Consider the following 22,125-nt stretch of genomic DNA (forward strand, 5'->3'; position numbering starts at 1 on the left):
TATGAGCCAATTTCAAAAACCTTAAAAACTACTATTGCATAAAGCAGTGTAGAATCAGACTTCCATGAACTTCATGGAGAAATCAGACGCCTAGTTATCATATCCAGAGACTGCAGTTTCAACCTTTTTGAGGACTCATCGGTCTGGAATAGTGAAGAATCCAGCTGAAGGCAGATATCATCTCATTGAAGCTGTAGTCAGGGTCCGATCAAGCCAAAGTGGTGCCCAGGTCCTAGCTCAATTTGGTGCCCCACTCACAATAAAACCTGCACGTTATCAAAGTACAAGTTTCAAAAAAAAAGGTAGAAATAAATAAATTTACCCTCTTTTGGTGCCTTTAAAACTATGGTGCCCAGGTCCCCGTCACAGTCCTGTGCATTAATCAGGCCCTGGCTTTAGTGCCAACAAACTGGTAGGGAAAGTAAATGTAGCTCACGCGTGAGTATCCCCTGCATGTTGTGGCTTGACTCTAGGCTGTCTGGTATATTTCATGTGATGCAGTTCTGCCTTAGCCCTGGCTTAGGAGAGAACTCACTGCTAAATACCCGAACTTTGCCTTCAATTTACAAGTCAAACCGCACCATGCTGCGGATACTTGCTGGTGAGACAAATTTACTTTATCTTCCAGTTTGTTGGCACTCACAGCTTGAATGAGATGACATGTGCCTCCAGGTCAGTTATTCACTATTCCAGACGAATGAGTTTTAACAAAAACGAAATTGCAATTTCTGGATGTGATAACTGGGCTGTCTGGTATATTGCATGTAGCTCTGGGCCTTATCCCTGGCTTAGGAACAGCAACTTACTGCTAAATACTCCATGGATTTCCTCAGAAACAAAATTTCAGTTTGTTGAATGATAATGGTAATAACTTTATAAACATTACTCAAACCTGGATATTTTGGGTTTGAAAAAATAAAAATAATACAGAGATACCTAATACCCAGACATAAATATGTAAAACAGGAATATTGAAGGATAAGCGTTCTAAAGGACATAAATATTTCCTTGCAATTTCTTTCTCTGGAGATAAAAGGTAACTGTATATCAACGTAAGGCGAACAATTGTAACATCTGTAAGTTGCCATGCATACAGAAATTGCTAAAAATCACCAGATTGATCGAAAAAGTAATGCAGATCTTCATTAAATGCATAGAATTTGAAGGTCAGCATTTGGAGGATGTCAATTTTAAAACTAAGAGACTTGGAGTGTAACATAAATGGTAAACATTATTGTATTAAAGTGTAAATAAATGTTTCAATTGATTTTGTTTTTGCTATTTTATTCACACTTGAATTATGGGATTTACTTTTGCTGCACACTATATGTGCTACTGCAAATTAAACTAATACCTTTTTTTAAACAAAGTTTATTTCAAAATAATTTTTCAAAATATCTGTCATTGATAACACTGATGCTTTACAAGGCTTAAAACAATAATTGTTCCCATGAAAAAGAAGACATCTTCATTGTTAATCATACTTTTAAATTCAGATTATTTGGATCCATGCTAAAGGATAAATTACAAAAATCATATGAAAATAGGCACACGTAGTTCTGAACACACTTTTTATTACTACTGAAATAGGTTTATATAAATAATTATTGAGTATTTTTTCTATTTTAAAAGCATTCATTCACATCTAAAATGTATAAGTTTTTTTTTTTTTTTTTTAGAAAATGATCCCCAAAAGCTCATAACAAGAATTTTACATTTCTACTCAAACCAGTATTCTATTTAAAAAGGCATTTAAACAAGAATTAAGTTTTGTGAGCTTCAATAGTTTCAGTGCCAGAAGAATTTATCTCATAAAATGTAAAAGTAGCTCTACTTTCTCAGAAAAAGGTATTTTAAAAGGTAAAACTAAGTCTTAAAAAATAATCAAATTGATTACAGACATTAAAATTTAAAGATATTTTTGTTTAAGAATTCCATGTGATACATTGAGAAGAAGAAAAATGTATTTAAGATAATCAAGGTCCTATGTACTCTTATGTAATCATTTGCTGACCTTAGTAGCCTATTATTTAACATTTACGTTTTAGAAATTCTAAAAAAACTTAATTATTTGTAATTAGTTTTCATTACTTAATTACTCTACTAAACTTTTAGGCCAAGTTTTATTTATTTTTTTTTTATATAGACAAGAACTAGCAGCTGAGGCATTTGATCCGAAAATTTTGGGCTGATAACATCTTCTGAAACTGAAAAATTATTAAAAAAGAAAACTTATGGTTTTTAATTACAGGGATGAAAACAGCCCGAAGTCAAAAAAGAGGAAAAATTGCGAGACTTAAAAGTTTGAATATATATATATTTTTTACATTACGCGAATTTATATTGATACTATACTGACTTTTAAATATTAATAGATATTTTTTTTAATTATTTTTTTTTACTAGTATAAATGCTAACAAATGAATAAATAAAGTAAGCTTGCATTTATTTAAGATTTTAACAGAAGATATATCAATTCCATTTACCACTTTTCAATTTCCCATAGCCCACAAATCAGGGTAAATTCAACTTTATAATGTGACATCTAATACTGTAAAACTTCCATATAATTAAACACTTAAATACAAGGTGAGTTATTTGACACCATAGTTACAAAATGGCATTATCAGTATGGCTAACCTAGGAGAAACAATTTGAGGAACATTTTAAAATTTTGTGGAGCAGCTGGGTATATTTTATAAAAATCATTAAACAACTAAACCCAATCTAAAACTTTTTGAGTTTTGATGGTCATTTTAAGCACTAGCATAAAAATGATTATTTTTAAATTGATAATAAAGTTTCAAACACTGTCATGATTTAAAAATATAAGCATCTTTAATTTCCTATATTTACATGTCTTTCATTATAAAATAGCACAGTATAATTAAAATAAATTTCAATTTATTAAGATCTTCACGAGCTATATCTTTGGTAAGCCTGATAAGCATTAAAACTAGATTTAAAGAATGATGTTGGCTTAAATTAACTTGGATGGAATAGGATAAACATTTTTGAATGGGCGTGGTAGTCTTCTTAAAAAAATTAATTAAACAATAAGAAGGGTTGAAAATATTAGTCTAAAATAAGGTATTAATGTCTAAGCAGTAGAATGGCATTGCAGATAAAAATGAGAGTGTTACAGAAGCGGATGCAATCAGATTTCAAAAGCTACATCCAACGATAGCACCTACCCACAGCCACTCTCCAGCATTTCCCCCTCCACTCCTATTTCACCCTCTTCACCAACAGCAAAAAATTCCTCACTTCTTTCTGCTCAAAAAAGAACGTGTGCCTCAGGAAGAATCCTGATGGGAATATCAGGGCAGAAGGGAGGTGAGGATGTATTTGCCCTATTGCTAGAAAGTGGCTGTGAAATTGGCATGGCAAAACAATGAGCGTACAAGTCTTCGGCAAAAAATAAAATACATACAAGAAGGGTTGAAAATAATAGTATACAAAAAGTTATATAGGTTTGAGTGATAGGATGGCAGAGTAGACAAAAATGAGCAAGTGTTACGGAACCGGATGTTATCGGATTTCGAGATGCATCAACGCTGACGCTTTCTACGTCATTCTCGAGCCTTTTTCTCTCCCCACCCACGAAACGAAGTTCCTTTCTTCTTTCTACCTTAGAAAGAACACGTTAGTCAGCAAAAAATCCTGATGGGAAGAATCGCGATTGATCTCTTGAAAATTCTCGGCGGCCAAGAAATTAAATAATACAAAAAGCGGAAAATCGCGGATCCAGGGAAGATTTTCATCCCTGTAGTTATGATTTCAACGATTTTTGTATGAATATTTGAAGAGTTTTTACTTGGGGGGGGGGAGGTGGTCAAACTTCCTCATAGTTTCAGAAAATTTTACTTGAGTCCACTATCATCCCTGATTAGCAGACTTGCACCTCGTAATCTTATAAACAATAGAGGAATTTAATAGGGTAACAAGAAAACACCAAACAGCTCTTTATGGCATTTAAAGACTAGAGTTTTGTCCCTTTCTTGGGAGCATCAATCTGGAATAGCCAAAACATAGCTGGAGGTAGTAAGCTTCTGAGAGTTTTCACCTGCATTCTCTAGCTCTGTTACCACTATTCCAGACTGGTTGGCCTAAAGCAACATTCACACACGTTCGTACTGTGTGCAAGCAAAGTTTTTTTTCTAAAACCAGTTTTCGGCGTTGCCATGACAGCAAGCCGTATTGTACAGGACCCGTTAACATGACGAGAAGCTAGTAGATATCTGACGTCCATAGAGTTGGGAGTCGCATTTCATTGGTTTCCACGAGATGAGCGTGTGCTCTTTATTGGGTGAGAGTACTGACAGGGCCGGATTTAGGGGAGGGCAGGCAGGGCTACTGCCCCGGGGCCTCCACAACAAAGGGGCCCCCACAATAAAATGTTCACAAAATATCCTAACTTTCACAGGTCTGCAAATTTTACGTTTTTTCCCCCCAGACTTTTTTTTTTGTATTTCTACAAAGAATGTATTTCTAAATATCATATGAAAATAACCTTAAAAAGTACATAACTTTTAAAATGAAATGTATGTTTAGGTATAAATAAGAAACAGTAATTTTAAGTCTATAAATAATAATAATAATAATATAAAAAATAAATAGCAGTAACTTCAGGATGTATTTACTATTAAAGTGCTGAACGAAAAATATGATCTTTTCGAACCCTGATTAGGGGCCTCCACACTTCCAAATCCGGCCCTGAGTACTGACATGTGCTTTACTCACGTTCGCAATATTTTAATACTTCTCCCTTTTTGGAAAAGGTATGTCTGTCCGCTTACCATGGCAAACATTATGTGCAGACAATATCTGAATTACACTTAATTAAGGTGAAACTGCAATCTCTGTATGTTGTAAAGAGCTGTTTGGTATGTTTTTATATGCTTGTAACTATGCCTAAGTTTTGGCTAGCTGATGGTTACTTGTAGCTCTTAAATCAAGTTAGCCGACTTATGAAAAAAGAAAGGAAAAAAATCTATATATATAAAAATGGAGTTTGGTAAATTTGTTCCCTAAGATCTCAGAAACTACCCGGCAGATTTGGCTGAAACTTTCACCGTTTGTTCAGTTTGGTACTGGGAAGGTTTATAGATCAGTTCGAAAAACATCCGATTGATAGTTCCCTTTTTATTCTAATTTTTGTCCCAATATTCGCATAAATGCCTCAATGTGCGGGTGGAAAAAAACGTGCACATACTAACATTATATGTCCATCGAAAGCGTCAACTTTTCTGCTGAAGATAGCATCTGTTCGAAGTTTCTAAGTTGTATAAAAAACGAGTTATGAGCTTTTTTGTTCCCTGTTCGAAGACTTTCATCAACCCAAGTTATTATTTAGTGTGTCATCTCAACTCCCAAGAACTGTTGTATTGTTGAATATTTTTGCGTTTCGTCTGACTTTTTGAGGCTTTTCTTAAGTCAAATCTTAAAGTAACGTTTTTCTACAAATTTATCTAAAAATAAATGGATTTGGCTGATCATTTTAATTTTAAACGGAACTTATGTAATTAATGGTTTATTATTATTATTTATGCTGATTGGACACTTGCTCGCCAGAATTTTTTCAGAAAGATTTCAGTAGCTGATGCATTTGGCAGTTTTTTCCCACTGTCGCTGTTTTCGAGCCCAAAGACTATGTAATAATGTTTCTCAACTTTCACCATATAAACAAAATATCACCAATCAAAGATACTTTAAAAAAAAAAAAATACTGTGTAAAATAATTCAACAACTAAATTAAGCAAATCCATAAACCGCACAAAAACTTCCATTAATTTTTCTTTTTGCACGATTTCAAACAATCGCCAAATTTTACTACTTATTTTGGGAACATTTTGGATGAAACCGTTAAGCGCCATTTTTTTTTTGACCAAAAGTATCTCAGCATCTGGCAACAATATTTCCATAATAAAAATTAGTCAGGAGGGGGAGTATTATCGAAAGTGTCCCAAAATGATTCTTGCAAAGTTGATAAGATTTTTAACCGCACCAAGTGCCCACAAAAATTGAAATTTCCCAAAATAACTAAAGCAAGTGTAAGGGGAACACGGGCGGCTACATTTTTTAAAACAGTTAGTACATCAATAGCTATACAGAGAAGGTTTTAGATTTTTAAAAAAAAGTACTAACAGATAAATCTTTTTAAACATGTAAAGTTTAATTTCATATTTCGGAAATCCTTCAAATTTGTATATGCTTAAATGTTGTGCTTTCGTTTCTAATTGAATACTATTTTGTTCTTTATACTTATTGCTATTTTAGTTTATTGAGTAAGGAAGAAGCTCGATTTTTAATCACGTCAAAAAGGTTTGTTTTAAATTCTTTCGCTTAAAACTGAAAACAAGAGCAAGTAACGATTGTTTCTCATAATTATTACTGACCCAGGCAACGCCGGGTATTTTTGCTAGTTTAGTATATTTTTCAGAAAAAGAGTTAAAAAAGGTTGTAAATTAACTTAAACTTTCATGACACATACTCGTCGCAAGTTATTTAAAACATATTTATAAATATAATATTTCGAAGTATACTATACTCAATTTGAAGGTAAGTGCAAAATAGAATGAATATTACATTTCTCAAATATTTCCTGCATGATTAGGTTCTGGTCTTTCACAAATTTAATCAATGAAAATGTGATACTTAAAAAGACATTGTTTCTTTAATCATGGCCTCACTGAATACTTACGGGCTGTGGCAATCGCTGAAACCCATGGCAGTAAAGAGCGCTACAGGGCACCCCTGTTTCCATTACTTGCCATTGATTGGTGGATGCAGCAGTAGTTCCCAGTGGTGCCTCTTGCGTTCAAAATGGACGATGTCCCAATCAAAAATATAAACAAACTTTGAAACACTGATTATGATTGGTGGATGCATGAGCTCATTGAAACGTTGACATTGATGGGTGGATGTATGAGCTGCATCGGTTTAACACAGAAAAATAAAAAAATGTCAAGGCCTGTAAGCGTATTGAGTGGGGCCATGCTTTAATATTTAGTAAGTACAAATACCTGAAAATTCCTTTTTCTTTTTGATGCCTGTTAGCTTCTGCTCTATAGCATCTACTATAGGCACACAATTTTAAAGGTAGGTCCTCCTTTCTCCAAGTTTTCTCTGAAACATAAGACGCCAGAGCTATTTCAGAAGTCCCAGACAAACATAGATCTTTACTCCAGGTGTTGTCGATGAAATATATCTAAAATGATTTCAAAATTAATGGTGAATTTTATATTGAACATTTTTCACCAATTGCAAAAAAGGTCACAAAATTAGATTTGATTATAATAGAACCATACATTTCTTGAAATTTTCACTTGATTATATACCAACACATCACACAATAGTTGTTATAAATATTGACTATATTAATGCATGGCTGAAACAAGAAATATTTTGGAATCAACTGAAATACAAATAGCAGAGCAGAGAGCACATCATGACCTTAGGAAAAGGTCAGTGAACACTTTAAACCATTAGAAGAAACGGTCGAACTTGGACTTAATGAGATCCCAGATTTGACAAGGAAACCACAAATACAAGGTTGGCACAATGCTAAGTCTATGGGAAAATAACTTGCTTTTAATAATGAATTTAATTTTAATAATTAAAGACAACAGTCCCTAAAAATCTTCATTACAATGAGGTCAGGCATAACTCATTGCAAAGGTAGGGGAGAGGGATCAATAAGACTTTTTTTCTCGAAATTGAAATGTTTCAGGATATTTTTTTATATACTAGTAACAAGTTTTGAAAATTTTACTAGAGTGCTCAAATATTATTTTTTTTTAAATCAAGTGGTAGCTTCATCATATTCCGAAAGGGAATGAAATTTATTGTTTCCTCCATAATAGTAACCTTAACAGTAAAAAAAAATCGTAATAAATAAATAAAAAAGGTAATAATCTTGCTCTCTTGGCTACACTACCACGTCTCTCAATCTGTAGCTTCAGACGAAAGGAGAGAAAAAACAAACAATAATGCTAAGATACCACGAGAGAAACACTATGTTTTGTATCAGAATAATTTTATTATTATAGTCGCACCAAAACTTTACAATTTGAAGCTTTTTTTTCCCCCTCCAGTAATAGACCAAAAGTATGGTTTCCTTCTTGGGAAAATGCATTGATTTTTTTCGCATCAAAAGTAAAATTGACGCCCCCCCCCTAAAAGTGTCGCCTGGGGCGGACCGCCCCCTCCACCCCACCCTAGCTACACCACTGCCTGCACATTCTACAATGCATGGGAAAAACTGTAAATAGAAAAAAATGTTAGAGGAGACTCACCAAAAGAAAAAATTTGAAACGAAATTAGGTTTTTTAGATTTAAAAAAAAAAAATTCAGGGAACACAGTCCTCCCTCCCTTCCCCTTAAAAACAGTATTTTACCTAGTCGTGTATATAATGGTCGATGTTTTAGGCAAATTATAAAATACAAGACTAATTACATACTTTGCCTTGGCATTTAATAAAGACATTCTAGAGGATGACAAACGTTATTTAGGGAAGATATAAAGAAAGGTCATGATAATGCTATTGAATGACCCTGCATTTCTTAAAAATACAAATGTTATTCTTATAAAATGGTGAGAATGCTACTGAAATGAAAATTATTCAAAAAACAAAAGAAAAACAAAAGTTTTACGAAATAAAATCCATGGCCTTCTCATTTTATGAAAATTGAATTTTTATATAAAAAATTGACTTACTGCAACATGGCAATAACAGATCTACAATTCTTCTCAGCTGGGGCCAAAAACTTAAAACTACCTCAATTCTTGCCCGTCTTCCTTCAAGTTTTTATCCATATTCAACAACAACCTCCCCCTCTCCACACACACAAATAGGGTGAATTTCCCAATACCTCCTCCAGAAGTTGCCACCTAGAGCAATGGGCAACTTGCTCTTCACTAGATACCACACTGTAATATAGTAATGAATCATATTTCAAACTGAAAAAATCAACATGTTCGAAACAAATCGGAGTTGTTTTTTATAAATTGCTCGATTCTTATGATCTTACTTGAACAGAATGATTTGGCAATGTGTGAAATATGAATTGTGTCATGCATTTTAGGCATTATGTATACAATGCCCAGTAGACATCATAGATTGTTGGATTTCAAACTTTTTCAGTAACATACATAACAAAACACATTGTAAAATTTTGCCATAATCTCAACATTACATCTCGGTTAAAAGTCCTCCTAGTGGATCATATAAATCTCTGATCATTTGAAAGTTAAAAAAAAACTATTCAAAAAGATTAATACATCCTCATTAATAAGAAACACAATAAACTTACTTGTGAATGTTTTCCTTCAGTTTGCATGCCACACTGCTCAAAATTTTCTTTTGTTATAATATCAGGAACAGATATCATTTTAAACCCTTTTTTAATTAATTTTGAAAGAGTGAAACGTATCAAAGCTTGTTCTAATGAAGACAAATCACTTTTCAAAAAATAACTTTTATTACCACTCATATGACCTAGAAATTTAGTTCTGAGCACGTTCAGACGTTTAGTCAAACTATCGAAACTTGCAGGAAAGTAGGAAAAATCTGGCTTCTTCCCAACTTTCTTAATTACTATAGGTTCTTCTGACTTATTCAATAAAACTTGGGGATGCGTGTGATTTGGAAACCATATGAGTTGGGGGGCAAGATTTTTTTTTATTGTAGCAGATAATTCTGCATCGTGTCGCTGATTGTAAAGTTCATTTAATTGCTCTAAAACTTTAATCATATTGCAATGTGCTTTTCTTAGTGTGATATTTTCAGCAAGTTGATGAAAATTCTTCGGATTACATAGATAATCCCAGTCAAATGCCGCATCTGAAAATTTTGGTAAATTAGAATACCTACGCAAATGGAGAACTCGAGACGAAAATAAAAGCTTCATACTCGATAAATCAATAGTTATCCTTCTATCCTTCCCAATTTAACATCGGATCGTAAAGAGAATATTAACGTGTATGAAAATATCCTTCACCGCACAGAATATTCAAGTGTATCCAATTTTGTAAACAAACATTTCTAACAGCTACAGTTACAGCAAAAACTAGAATTTAAAAAACGGCAAGTTATGAATGGCACAGTCGACAAACAGAACAACGTGATTGCAAGATAGATAGCTTTATACTACAGTCACGTGGACGTCTTGAACCAGCACATTGTCCCACAGAAAGATATCATTTTAACTTCAGCAAAGTGCGGCAAACTCTCGATCAGGGCCATAGCCAGTACAGCAGGAAGTAGGGACACTCTAATAGTCAAGATAATTAAACTTTTGAAAAAATAAATGAAAAAAAAATTTTTTTTTCAATTCGACAGATAGGCTTCAGTTTAACAGAAAAAAAAATCGATAATTAACAATCATGAAAATCACAGCTAAGTGGAGAAAAGTACACGGGCCGCATAAATATATTTTTGATACAAAAAAGGTGGAAATAACATTGAGAGAGATTTAAAATATTGTTATCTGATAAATAGCCACACTGAGTATTTGAATATAACTATGAAAGTAAACCAAAACTTATTCTAAAGATTCAATAGGCAAGATATTTAAAATAAAATTAAGTGCAAAGAGGAAGACCTAAGGTATTATTTAAAAGTAACATAATGATCCAAAATGTTTAGAGTTTTTTACTGGAGCCGCGTCTATTTCAAACGAACAAAAACATGAGTGTAGAAATGGAAGGTGTGATAACACTGGAGTTTCGGCTTTTGTGATTCCGTGTTGCTTGCTTATATTTAGGTTGAGCTAGAGGCTAGAGTTCCAACAAATTAATGAATGCGATTAATATATTTTCACAGCAATTTTGGCCTTGAAAAGGGCCTTTGTTTGATAGAAAAATCATAGACTAATTATAGGAGATAATAATAAGATCTTATTCATAGTCTATGAGAAAAATCAAACTCCGAATCCATTAATAGATAAGACGCAAAACTCAATCTTCACCGTGGCCTAAAAACTAAATCAGAGAAAGCTTTGTGATTTCTAATTTTCATCTTTTGCCATCTCATATTCAGGGACTGATTTACGGCGGGGCATTTGGGGCCCGGGGCACCAAAGGAGAGGGGGCACCAAATTTCTGTCATCATTTTTTTTTTTTTTTTTTTGAGCAAAAAGACAGAAAAAAAACTCCAAAACAGTTTTATGATAGACAATGTGAAGAAGTCATATTAGACTCTAAGCAAAGTTTCAAGGTTTCCTGTTTTTATGTAATCTGAGATAATTTGATTACAAAACTAAAATTCAGAATGTCAGCCTATGATGGCATATTAAAGAAATTTTCTTGCTTGTTTGAATGCGACAAGCAAAATATTCGAGAAAGTGCAAAAGATCTTTAAAAATCTTACTCCTGTGATTTGGAGGAATCTTTACCTTATGAATTTATTCATATTATTAGTTCAATAATCGGAAAAGAAAGTTCAGTCACCGAAAAATTGAAAAAAAATCCATAAACCTAGTAAATGGATATACTTTGTCCAACGTCGATACAGCCCTGAAATAGTTTTTAGCTTTTCCAATCTCCAATTGTAGTGGAGAGCGATCGTTTTCGCTATCGAAGAGAATTAAGTGTCCTTTGCGTACTCTCATTTTTGATAGTAAATTAGGTTCATTAGCTCTATTATCAATAGAAGGTTGACCGCAAAACTTGGTTATAAGGACATTATAGAAGAATTTACTACAATAAAACAAAGGAACACAGAAAGCACATTTTGATTTACCTTAACCATCATAGTTTCTTCATCTGCGACTGTAAAACATTTTCTTACATGAAAATCAGGAATTTATTTTAGAGTTTTCTTTCTATCAAAATAATATCCAAAAATTACATTCATATTTTTTTTTTGGGGGGGGGGGCACCATATTTGTCAGTGCCCCGGGGCACCCAAGTGTGTAAATCGGTCCCTGCTCATATTTGTTAACGAATTTAAATGTTTGTAATTAACTTAAGCAAAATTTTTGAAAGAAGCGAAGTCTGCTCGCAAGCGCAGTTGAAATAGCAAATTTGCGATATGCGCGATTTAACGTCGAGTTGCGGGCAGGTATACGGCAGTCTTTCCAAAAATGTGTTTTCGAGATGTTTGAAAAAACGTTCCGTTAATTCAGGAAAAAGTAGGAGAAAAAAAGTCCTAGGTTTTTACAGTATTTCACAATTGATCCATAAGCACACAAATTAAAAAATGTAGAGATAAAGAATTAGCAATATTGGGAGATATGAGAAGGGAGGGGCAGTGGTATAAAAGAGGGGGTGGTTTCCTTTGAATCTCAAAATTAAGTTGCAATTATTAAATTTAAAGTTATTCCATTTAGAATACTTTTCTATCATCTATTCAATTTAAAGTATGTAATACTGCGTATCTAAAATTAAAACCAAATTATCTTTGCGCGCTGCCTCATTTTACGGATCCAAGTGTCAGAGTTGGCTGACTTTAGGCAGGAGTAAAATGAAGGGATAAAGTTCGAGAACAAAGCGAAAAAATACAAAGCGACTGCGGCCCCAGTTAAAAACAACTTTTTACATTTTGGACTGATATCATACTTTAAAGTGATGTGTTAGGTCTTTATTTATTTAATTTTTTTTTCACTTTATTTATTTTAAATATCATACCTCGAAATCACTCGATAAAGTTTTATTTTTTAATTTTTTTTACCTTTCGTTTTTTGCATTCAAACACTTAGAACAACTTGCGTGACTATTCATTGCATTATTTTAAACCTTTCCCACTGTATTTTATTATTTTTCTATTTAAAACATATTTCGGTTACCCATGTAGCTCTGCTTTTGTCTTTTTTACTCCATGTAGCTTGTCTCTCTGTGTAGCTCTGCTTTTCGTGATGATATTTTATTTTAAATATTCGCAACTCCAACAAACTATAGGGGACGCTACAATCACGGTCGATTGGCGGATGAAAGAAGTAAAACAAACGCATGCCGTAACTTATAACTTGCTTTGACGCTTAGTGAATGACAGTAATTTTTCATCGTGTTTGTAGGAAGCTTTCTTTTCTATTCTTCTGAAATTACATTACACCACAAACTGTCTGAAGCCTGTAATTTACCCCAAAGAAAACACGTGGAATGGAATGTTTTAACCTTTTCTTTAGTATTATTAATCATCGCAAGGTAGCGTATTCGCGAGCTCTGGAGTTGCGAATTAGAAGTATAGTGCCTAGAAAGAGTAGTGTACTGACCACCACTGTTTTCCCCGCGATTCTTGAGGACGAAATTAAGGAATTCCGCTAGAGGACACGGAGGGAGCACGTTACTTTTGACGGAGTTCACATTAGTTGTTGCGGGATTTAGTTATAACTCGGTTATGCGTTAATGGTTTTTTTTCCGCATTTCGTTAAAAAATTATGAAAGAGTTTTAAAATACTTTAATGGAAACATCAAAGTCGAATATTAAGAGAAAACGAGCTGATGTGTGCATCACATGACTGCCTTTCACACCAATTTAAAGTTATTGGCACCCCATTATTGACAATATTTATGTGTAAATTAATCAAATCCATAAACAGCACAAGTTTGCGCACAATTTCAAACGCTATTGCCAAACTTAACTACTTATTTTGGAAACATTTCGGATAGCATTATTTCATGGTCACCAGAAGTATCTCAGTATTTGGGGAGGGGCAAGCTTGGGGGGACAGGAACCGTTTCTAGAAACAATAACTCCAATGCGTAGGGCCCTGTCGCAACTCGTGATTGTGAAACACATAATTTGAATTCAAAATGTCTAAATTCAAATTAATTTAATTTATTTTTAAATTTGTTTCTTATGCTATCGGACCTGTAATGAAGATTTTTGGACTTAATCATGAAGGAGATCTTCAGAGGGAGATGTTATTTGAAAACGCTGATATCACCATTCTAATAGAGACTTTAGAGAATGTTTCTCTTTCCGAAATGAGAAGTTTTTTGTACTATTGTCCTCATTTAAATGGGATCTTAAAAATAAAAATAAAAAAACTGCTGTGCTTACTTTGATTTTAATGGTATTTTTACTCTGAACTTTTTTGGTATTTTAATCAGGATTGTTTACGTTGTTAAGAAACAGTTGATTTCCTTCATGTGGGGGATTTTAAAGGTTTGATGTTCTCACTCAAAAGGGACATTTTTAGAATCTGGATTTGTAGTGACTGTTAACCCTATTTTGAGACCCTTTCTCCGGTAAGAAAGCTATACAATAATTTAGATAGCAGGTGTAGTGCTGGACACCATTTGACGGGCATGGGGATTATAAGGGAAATGGTTGACTTTATTTAAGAATTGTTGACCTCACTCGAATTGGAATTTTTTAGAATTACCTAAACTAACTTCTTTACAACTCCTGAACGGTTTCCTGATTTATGTTGTGTGATTTTTTTTTTTTTTTTGGGTGTCGTCCCAGTTTCGCCGACATTTCATTTACCCTCCCCCCTCCTTCCCTTGATTTTAAGTTTTCATCATATATTTTGATATATTAAAGTGGGGAGGCCATTTTAAATGTCGGCGAAACTGCATGGGGAGAAACCATTTTTTGGTAACTATTTGACCATTAACCCTGTGTTGACCATTACCTTGAATCGACTGAAAAAACTACATCAAAGTGAGCGAAGCCGCGGGTAAAAGCTAGTACTATATAATTTATAAACAGCAAGGTTTCCTTCTTATACATTTTTTTTTTTAAATTTAGAGGAAGAGTCATGTTTGAACCCTTCTCGATATCAACTCACATTTAATGTCTCAAAAAAATTATACGTAATCCCTGGGCTCGACTTACTAAAAGTGAGGTCCAAGGCCCACACTGCTTTGGAGTCCCCTGTGCTTCAGGGATGCATTTTACCAGAAGTGAATGCCTATGAGAAATAGTTGAATCCCGAGTTAAAACCAGCTTTACCTGAAAAGGGAATTTATTTTTCCTGAAAAACAGACCTGGTACGCCGTTCCGGCATCAATTCACCCTGTACTACGCATCGGTTAACCATATCAATTAAATTTTACGATAAAGATTAAAAAAGTATCACTTTTTACAGAAGAAATAATTTGTTAACTAATGTAAACAAAGTTTTCCCCGGTTATACTACAGCGCTCTCTTGTGTGCAAGTCGGCGTCTTTGATCTTTTGAGAAATGACTGAGCCTGATAAGACGCGCATCGAGTGAAGCCTTAGTACAGTTAACTGATATATGTTTTCAATTAAAAAAAATGTTTAAAACTTTCATCTCGGAGGCCCTTAATTATAAAATCTTTGTAATTAATAATTTAGATTTGCTAAATAAATCTTTTAAATCGCATGCTCTTATAAAAGTTTTGCAGAAATAATAATTTTTGTTCCTTTCATTTAATTTGGTCATTTATTATTAGTATTTTAATGATTCAAAACTTCGAAGGTTTTTGTGTGTGTGTGTGCTCTGCTATCGAAGAGAACGCCGATCTGGTTTGCTGACACATGAAATTTGGTACACATAAGTACCTCAATGGGAGAGGTGCTGATAATTTTTTTACTACCTATCATTTCAAAGGGGTGAAGCAACATAATAATTTTATTGTCGTCGTTTCTTTAACAGCTGGCAGTAATGACATATTTTATTTCCTATGATACAAGGAGCTCCCTTGTTGATTTTCAGCCGTAATATTATTTTTTAGCACAAATTTGAATTAAAAGGATAACTAAAGTTAAAGCTGTACTTTATTAGATTCACACTAATCATTAAAATAGCTCATTGTTTGCACAATTAACAAAATTACTAGAATTTACCTCTATCTTCAAACACTAAAAGTTCTCCCCCCCCCCCATGAACAAGGGTTTTTTTTCCCCCGAGTAAGATAATTGGAACTGAGCTAGGCCATTGTTTATGGTTACTTCTAGTAGGTAACTTTCATGTAAGAGCGATTAAAAAAAATTTTTTTTTGAATAAAATATTTTCCTATTTCAAAAGTTACACATTCTGTAGCTGCTTAATTTATAATTAATGTGCAACATGGTCATGGTCCCAAGTTAGGCAATTAAGTGTCTTTCTTTTTTTTTTATTTTTAATTTTGATTCAAGACATACTGAACTCGGGGTTTTATTGTACTTGGTGTATGATACCTCATTTTTAAAATTTCAAACAAGTAACCAATATGTATTCTGCCATGGAAAGGTTTGGAAGTTTGAGTACATGTCATTTTTAACGTATAATAAACTATATTTAGTAATTTGTTTCTCTTGTTTTTCACTTGTCTTAAGAGCAATTTTCCTTATCATAAGTTTATAGAAATACAGTGAAGCACCGTTTATACGTTTCTGAAGGGACTTTATAAAAAAAAAACGTATAGCAAGATACATTAATATGTATTAAAACTCTGCAGGGACCAAATTAAACGTATAAAAGAGAAACGTATAAATGGTGCTTCACTGTATTTAATTGTAAAATTCTAAACACATTTTTTAACCGCAATTGTATTTGATTAGTAGCATGCAAATGTTGTAGATTATTATATCTCTATTGCTCTTTGACAAAACATAATTATAATATGCACATCATTTTAAAAAAATGTATACACTATTTAGAAATAAGTGTTTTCTCTTGCAATGCTGCTGCTTCACTCAAAACTTAGAATAAGGTAGCATAACTTTGCTTGTTGTTTTTAAAAGATCTTTACAATGCTGGGCACATAATGATTCAAACACAATAGAGTACGGGTTTAAATATTTATTTTTTGAATATGAGACATAATCAAAAACTGTTAATGAAAAGATGGAGTAAACTCATGTGATATGCATGCATAAAGATCAAATTCCATCAGCACAAAGTCTCAATTTCATACAATAAATAAGTAACAATGTTGGTAACATTTTGATTCATTTTTGAGAAATTATTACATTAATATACACAGCACCTATCCTATAATAGAAATAATTCTCAATATCTTCAGACTTATAAATGCAAAGAATAACCAGGTTTTCAGAAACTATTGCCGGATCCTTTTGGCATCAATGGACTTTTAAAAACTTGCTGCAAATTATTTTCTATTTTAGCTTTTTAACTGTAAAACACATTACTTTTTATGCATTCATTTTCATCTTTTAAAAACATTCCACTGTATTTTTAGTTTATACATTTTAAAAAATTACGCTCCTGACAAGTTTTTGTACTAAGTTTCTACTAACCGTGATTTCCGACATCCGAGGCAGTAGAGGTACCAATTAGCTTGGTTAATCGAGGTTCTACTATACTGTCGATCCTGCTCAATTGGATAATGGGTAAGCAAATACCCTGCTTATACAAATAAAAACTCCTAAAACCAAATATTTCCCTATTGGACGCAACATCAAAGATCTCTGCTTAATCAAAAAATTTCAAATCGGCTTTTGCAAAAATTTTTGCTGAGAAATTTTTTGGATAAATTAGAAATGAATGAAGTAAGAACAATTATTGACATGAAAGTATAAAATATATTTGATTAAACAAGCCTGACAGTATATATACCCTGACAGTAGATATACACCTAAACATGTTTTTATGCGTTGGATAGGGACATAAAAAAAGTCATGTATAAAATAACCCAAAATGTTACATAGAAATGAAATCAAAATAAACAAAGTGATGATAATTTTGACGACTCCTGAAAAATGTCCTGAATAAGGAAATTTTTTGGAGGTCACAGTAACTTCTCATCGGGATGTCCCTGTCGTCACTTGGAGATACTATCTTCTATTCGATGAGCCATTCAGCTCATATATTGAAAGAGGACTGCATACTTATACGCCTAGCCTCTGTAGATGCTACCTTGCATTTATTTTATAAATTTTCATATGTAGTAAACTCTCCATTATCCGTGGAATTGGGTGACAATGTCTCCGCAGATAATAAAAATCTCGAATAAACAGCTAAAATGAGGGACAATTATGGTACAAGTTGTCCTTCCTCAAAATCTTGGCTGTATTATGCATAATAAAATTTTCAAACAGTGAAATATATAGAACATGTCTATATATGATAAATAAAGGACAAAAAAGGAAAAACATAAATAAAACAAAAGCAACAAGAGTTTAAATTTACAAATTTTTACAAAGGAAACATCCATTGACATTTGCTTTTTACTGCGAAAATACATGTTCTTGATTGTTGACTGCCTCACGGATAATCAGGAGTTTACTGTACTGCACAAAAACAGGTTTGGGTGTATAATGGTATAATTGATAAATAATATTAATTCCCCCTAAATTAAAATCCTGCCTAAGCCAATGATAGTATGGAGCATACAAACAATTTTGAATGTAAGGATAAACAAATTAACCTAAAAAAAATTACAGATGTAAAATGCTATACACAATAATCAGTTTGCCATGGCAATGCATTGGCTGGCTTGAGAAAATGCTCGGCCAAAATATCCCGACAACATATGGCACTCATTGGGCCTCTTCGCATCTCAGGCTCCAGATCGTCTAACGAGTCTGCATATGATGCTTTAGATATGTCTTTATCATTAATGGAAAGCCATTTATCATTTTTCCCAATAAAATTATGCAGAACGCAAGCAGCTTTTACGATCAACGTTGCTTTCGTAGGTTGACTGCCAATTGTAGTATGGAAGACTCTGAATTTGGAAGCCAATCTTCCGAAAGCACACTCGACACTTTTTCTTGCTCGTGATAAACGAGCATTGAAAATTCTCTTGCTGTTGTTTATTCCTCTAGAAGGGTATGGGCGCATAATATTTTTCGCTAATGGAAAAGCCTGATCTGCCACAACGTAATGAGGAAAATTTTCAGTTTCCCCTGGCAGACTGACTGGTCGTGGAAGGTTAAGTGTTCCGGCCCGCAACCTTTTTCCAAATGCAGAAGTGCGGAACACTGCGCCATCACTATTCCGGCCAAAATCTCCCACACTTATAATTAGGAAAAACCCATCCGCATCAACCACAGCCAGAAGAACAATGGAAAAGTATCCATTATAATTTATGTATGCTGATGCAGATTTGCTGGGTTTTGCAATTCTTATATGCTTCCCGTCCAGGCTGCCGATGCAGTTGGGCATCTGCCACCGCGACTTATATCGGGCAGCGCATCTCTTCCAATCCTCTCTTGAGGGCACTGGCATGTATTTTGGTTGCAAGACCATCCACAGTATTCGACAAGTATGATATACTATATTTCTTATCGTTGATGGCCCACGCAAAAATGTAAAGCTCATTGCTTTAAAATTAGTCCCAGTAGCAAGGAACCTGTAAAAAAATTACAAAATCAGATAATGATAGGCAATGTCACATAGAAAAACTTATATTAAAGATAGCACTTGGTGGTGCGTAAACATATAAGGATCAATATCCTGAGATATTCTTAGAAAATGAGATTGATATAATCTGATTCAGAAAGTAGAGGGTTTGATTTTGGAAAAAAAGAATTACAGAACATCATCTCTCGGCAAATGATGATGAGATAGATGTCAGTAGTGGGAGACGGGGCATGTTACTTATCAGTTTTAAGTTATTAAAATATTTATTGATAAATGTTATCCAATATTATTCCCGCATAGAACGTCCAATAAAGTATAATAATACCGATTTAACAAACAATATGGTATACTTGGGAGTGTCAGTGCGACACCATTGCAGCTGAACAATATAAATGATAAAGAATTTGCGACAAATGGTACTCTGTAGTTTTGTTAGCCAGCATTGTTTTTAGCTTTAACAAAAGATAAGTCTGCTCATTGAAGAACGTTTTTGCACCCTGAGTGCCTTTGGTTCAAGTTTGTCCAGATAAACGAGGTTGCACAGCACATGTAAGGAGCATTATGAACTTTTAATTCAAACTTTATTATGTTTTACAGGGGGGTCATGGTGCAGACTGCACCATTAAGATTTTTAGGAGGGGGGGGGGGGATGTTTAAGGGCTATTTTGCGTTATTTAGAGAGGTGGACATTGGGCATCCTTGCGTTTAATGTGTGGTTGATTACAACAAGTACTAAAAAAATTTCAAATTCTTTTATGACATGTATTTTTTTATTTTATATTCTAAAATAATGCTGGGCAAACTAAATAGAAAGGGCAAGGGGTTTGTTGCGGATTAAGTTACGAAACCCAACTACTATGCATCTTCATAGCAACAATACATCTCTTTTTATGAAAAGCCCAAGTCATAATAATCTCCTAATGAGAAGCAAGATTAAATGCAGTGAATGCTTCGTATTGACAGCCTATTCAACGGTTCCTCTATCGCTGATTTCCTAAAATCTGTTTCTCAGAGCCAGGAAGACTTAAAATCACATTATGGTAATTTTACAGGAGAGGGGAGGGGGACTTTTTCCTGGCATGCTAAAGATGAGACACACACTCTTTTTCCCTGATAAATGATTGAAAAGAATTTATTCTTAAGAAGTATGTTCACATGACTTGATGCGGAATAAGCTTCTATATACACTGCACTAATAAACAGAGAATAAATGTTTGGACTTACGTCAGTCTGGCTCTGAGGTACAGAAATATGCTTTTTGTCCATAAAGAAAAGGCTTTCCGAAATTGCCGAGAAATTTACAGAAAATTTAAAATACAAAGAAAAATCTGTTTACAAACTTCAACATTCAAGTTAATTTTAACTCGAAGTGCACTTATCTTTGTTTTGTTTCTTTATTTTCCCCCCAATGGGACGGGTTTAACCCTAAAAAGTTCTCTTCGAACACTGACCTGGGAAGATCGATAAGGGTGCGGATAAATCTAGGATACAGCACTTCTTATAGCATGTCTAATTAGTTCTTTGACTCCATTTTGAGAGATCGTGATAAAGTAGTCTTTAAACTTCTGACATACAAAGCATCACAATAAACATGCAATTTATGTCATTGAATTGTAAACTACAGAGAGTTTCGTAAATGTTAAATCATTATTATCTTTTTTGTGAGCATCATTATACTTTCTCTCGAATCTCGACGCATCACAGTAGAAAAAAACGGTATTTTAAACATAATGTGACCAGATTTTTCAAGCTAAGAATCAGGACACATGAAGGGGGGGGGGGGGTAGAGTAGTTTTTTTCCACAGACTTCATATTTTACGTACCAGAAAAATGCCAAGAAATAACTCAAATGTACCAATAAAGAACTCAAGTTGAAAATAATTAAATAGTATTGATGTAAAGAATATTGCATCACACAACAAATTTATTAATCAAAATTGTTATTTTTAGGTAGTTCAGCATATTAAACATTAAAGAATAACATTTTACATGGCGTTCTTACGTTTACTGACAGCAAAAAATCGAAAAAGCGTTTAAAAAATCTAGATTGTATGTTATATTTCTTGTGTGACGGAATTTAAACAAAAAAGGGACTTTTTCAACAAAGCGGGACACTTTGGCGGGACATTCCCGCAGCGGGACAGTAAGACAAAAAGCGGGACTGTCCCGCCAAAAGCGGACGTCTGGTCACATTATTTAAACGTTTCTTCTAATGTCACATTTGTAGAATGGACTTTTTACAGGTGTAAAGTGCAATCAAGTATTTTATTTAGCAAGTATTCAAAATGTGATACATAATATTAACTTACCTTACCAGGAAACATCACGATCAAGGAAATTCAAAAAAATTCCAAATTGGTGGCATTCGAAAGAGCATTGGAAAACATGTTTATGGCACTGAAACTACGTGCCCTCGTGACCACGTTATCGAAATATGATGTCTTAAAAATTGCCGAAATTTTTAGTAAAGTCGCCAAATTTAGCGAGTTTTGCTCAGAAATGGAAGGTACGGCGCGAATTCAACATCTGCATCTGACAAGACATTTCACTTCCATATTTGGTCACCACCAAAGCGCGTGAGAAATAGCGCATTAATTCTTTACTCGGGGTGACTACAATGGCTCGGGGTGTCGTGGCACAGACTGCGGCATTGAAATTTTCAGGGGCTTGTGTTCCGGAATATTAACGTGCAACTGTATAGGGGAAAACGCCACAGCCCGAAATATTTGTTTTATTTTCTTGTAAAAACAATGGAATTTTTTGTTATTCTTAAGACTGTCTGTTAAAAAACTGATGTTTAAAACTTTTATGCTTCTGCGGGTGAAATATTTCCACTGAAAGAGTTTATTCGATGATGAAACTGTTTAAAAAAAAATATGATAACCGTAGAGAAACGGTA

General features: G+C 33.7%; 1 protein-coding gene across 1 annotated transcript in view; it reads right to left on the reverse strand.

The window, feature by feature from the left end:
* LOC129222924 (serine--tRNA ligase, mitochondrial-like) overlaps positions 1-22,125 on the reverse strand; it is a 51,679-nt gene that overhangs the window by 1,150 nt on the left and 28,404 nt on the right. The window contains exon 2 of the mRNA XM_054857485.1: positions 7,026-7,210. Coding sequence (XP_054713460.1) covers positions 7,026-7,210 — 185 coding nt within the window. The remainder of the gene's footprint in view (positions 1-7,025; positions 7,211-22,125) is intronic.

The sequence above is a fragment of the Uloborus diversus genome, chromosome 5 (assembly GCF_026930045.1).
Source record: "Uloborus diversus isolate 005 chromosome 5, Udiv.v.3.1, whole genome shotgun sequence".
In the NCBI taxonomy this organism is placed as follows: domain Eukaryota; kingdom Metazoa; phylum Arthropoda; class Arachnida; order Araneae; family Uloboridae; genus Uloborus; species Uloborus diversus.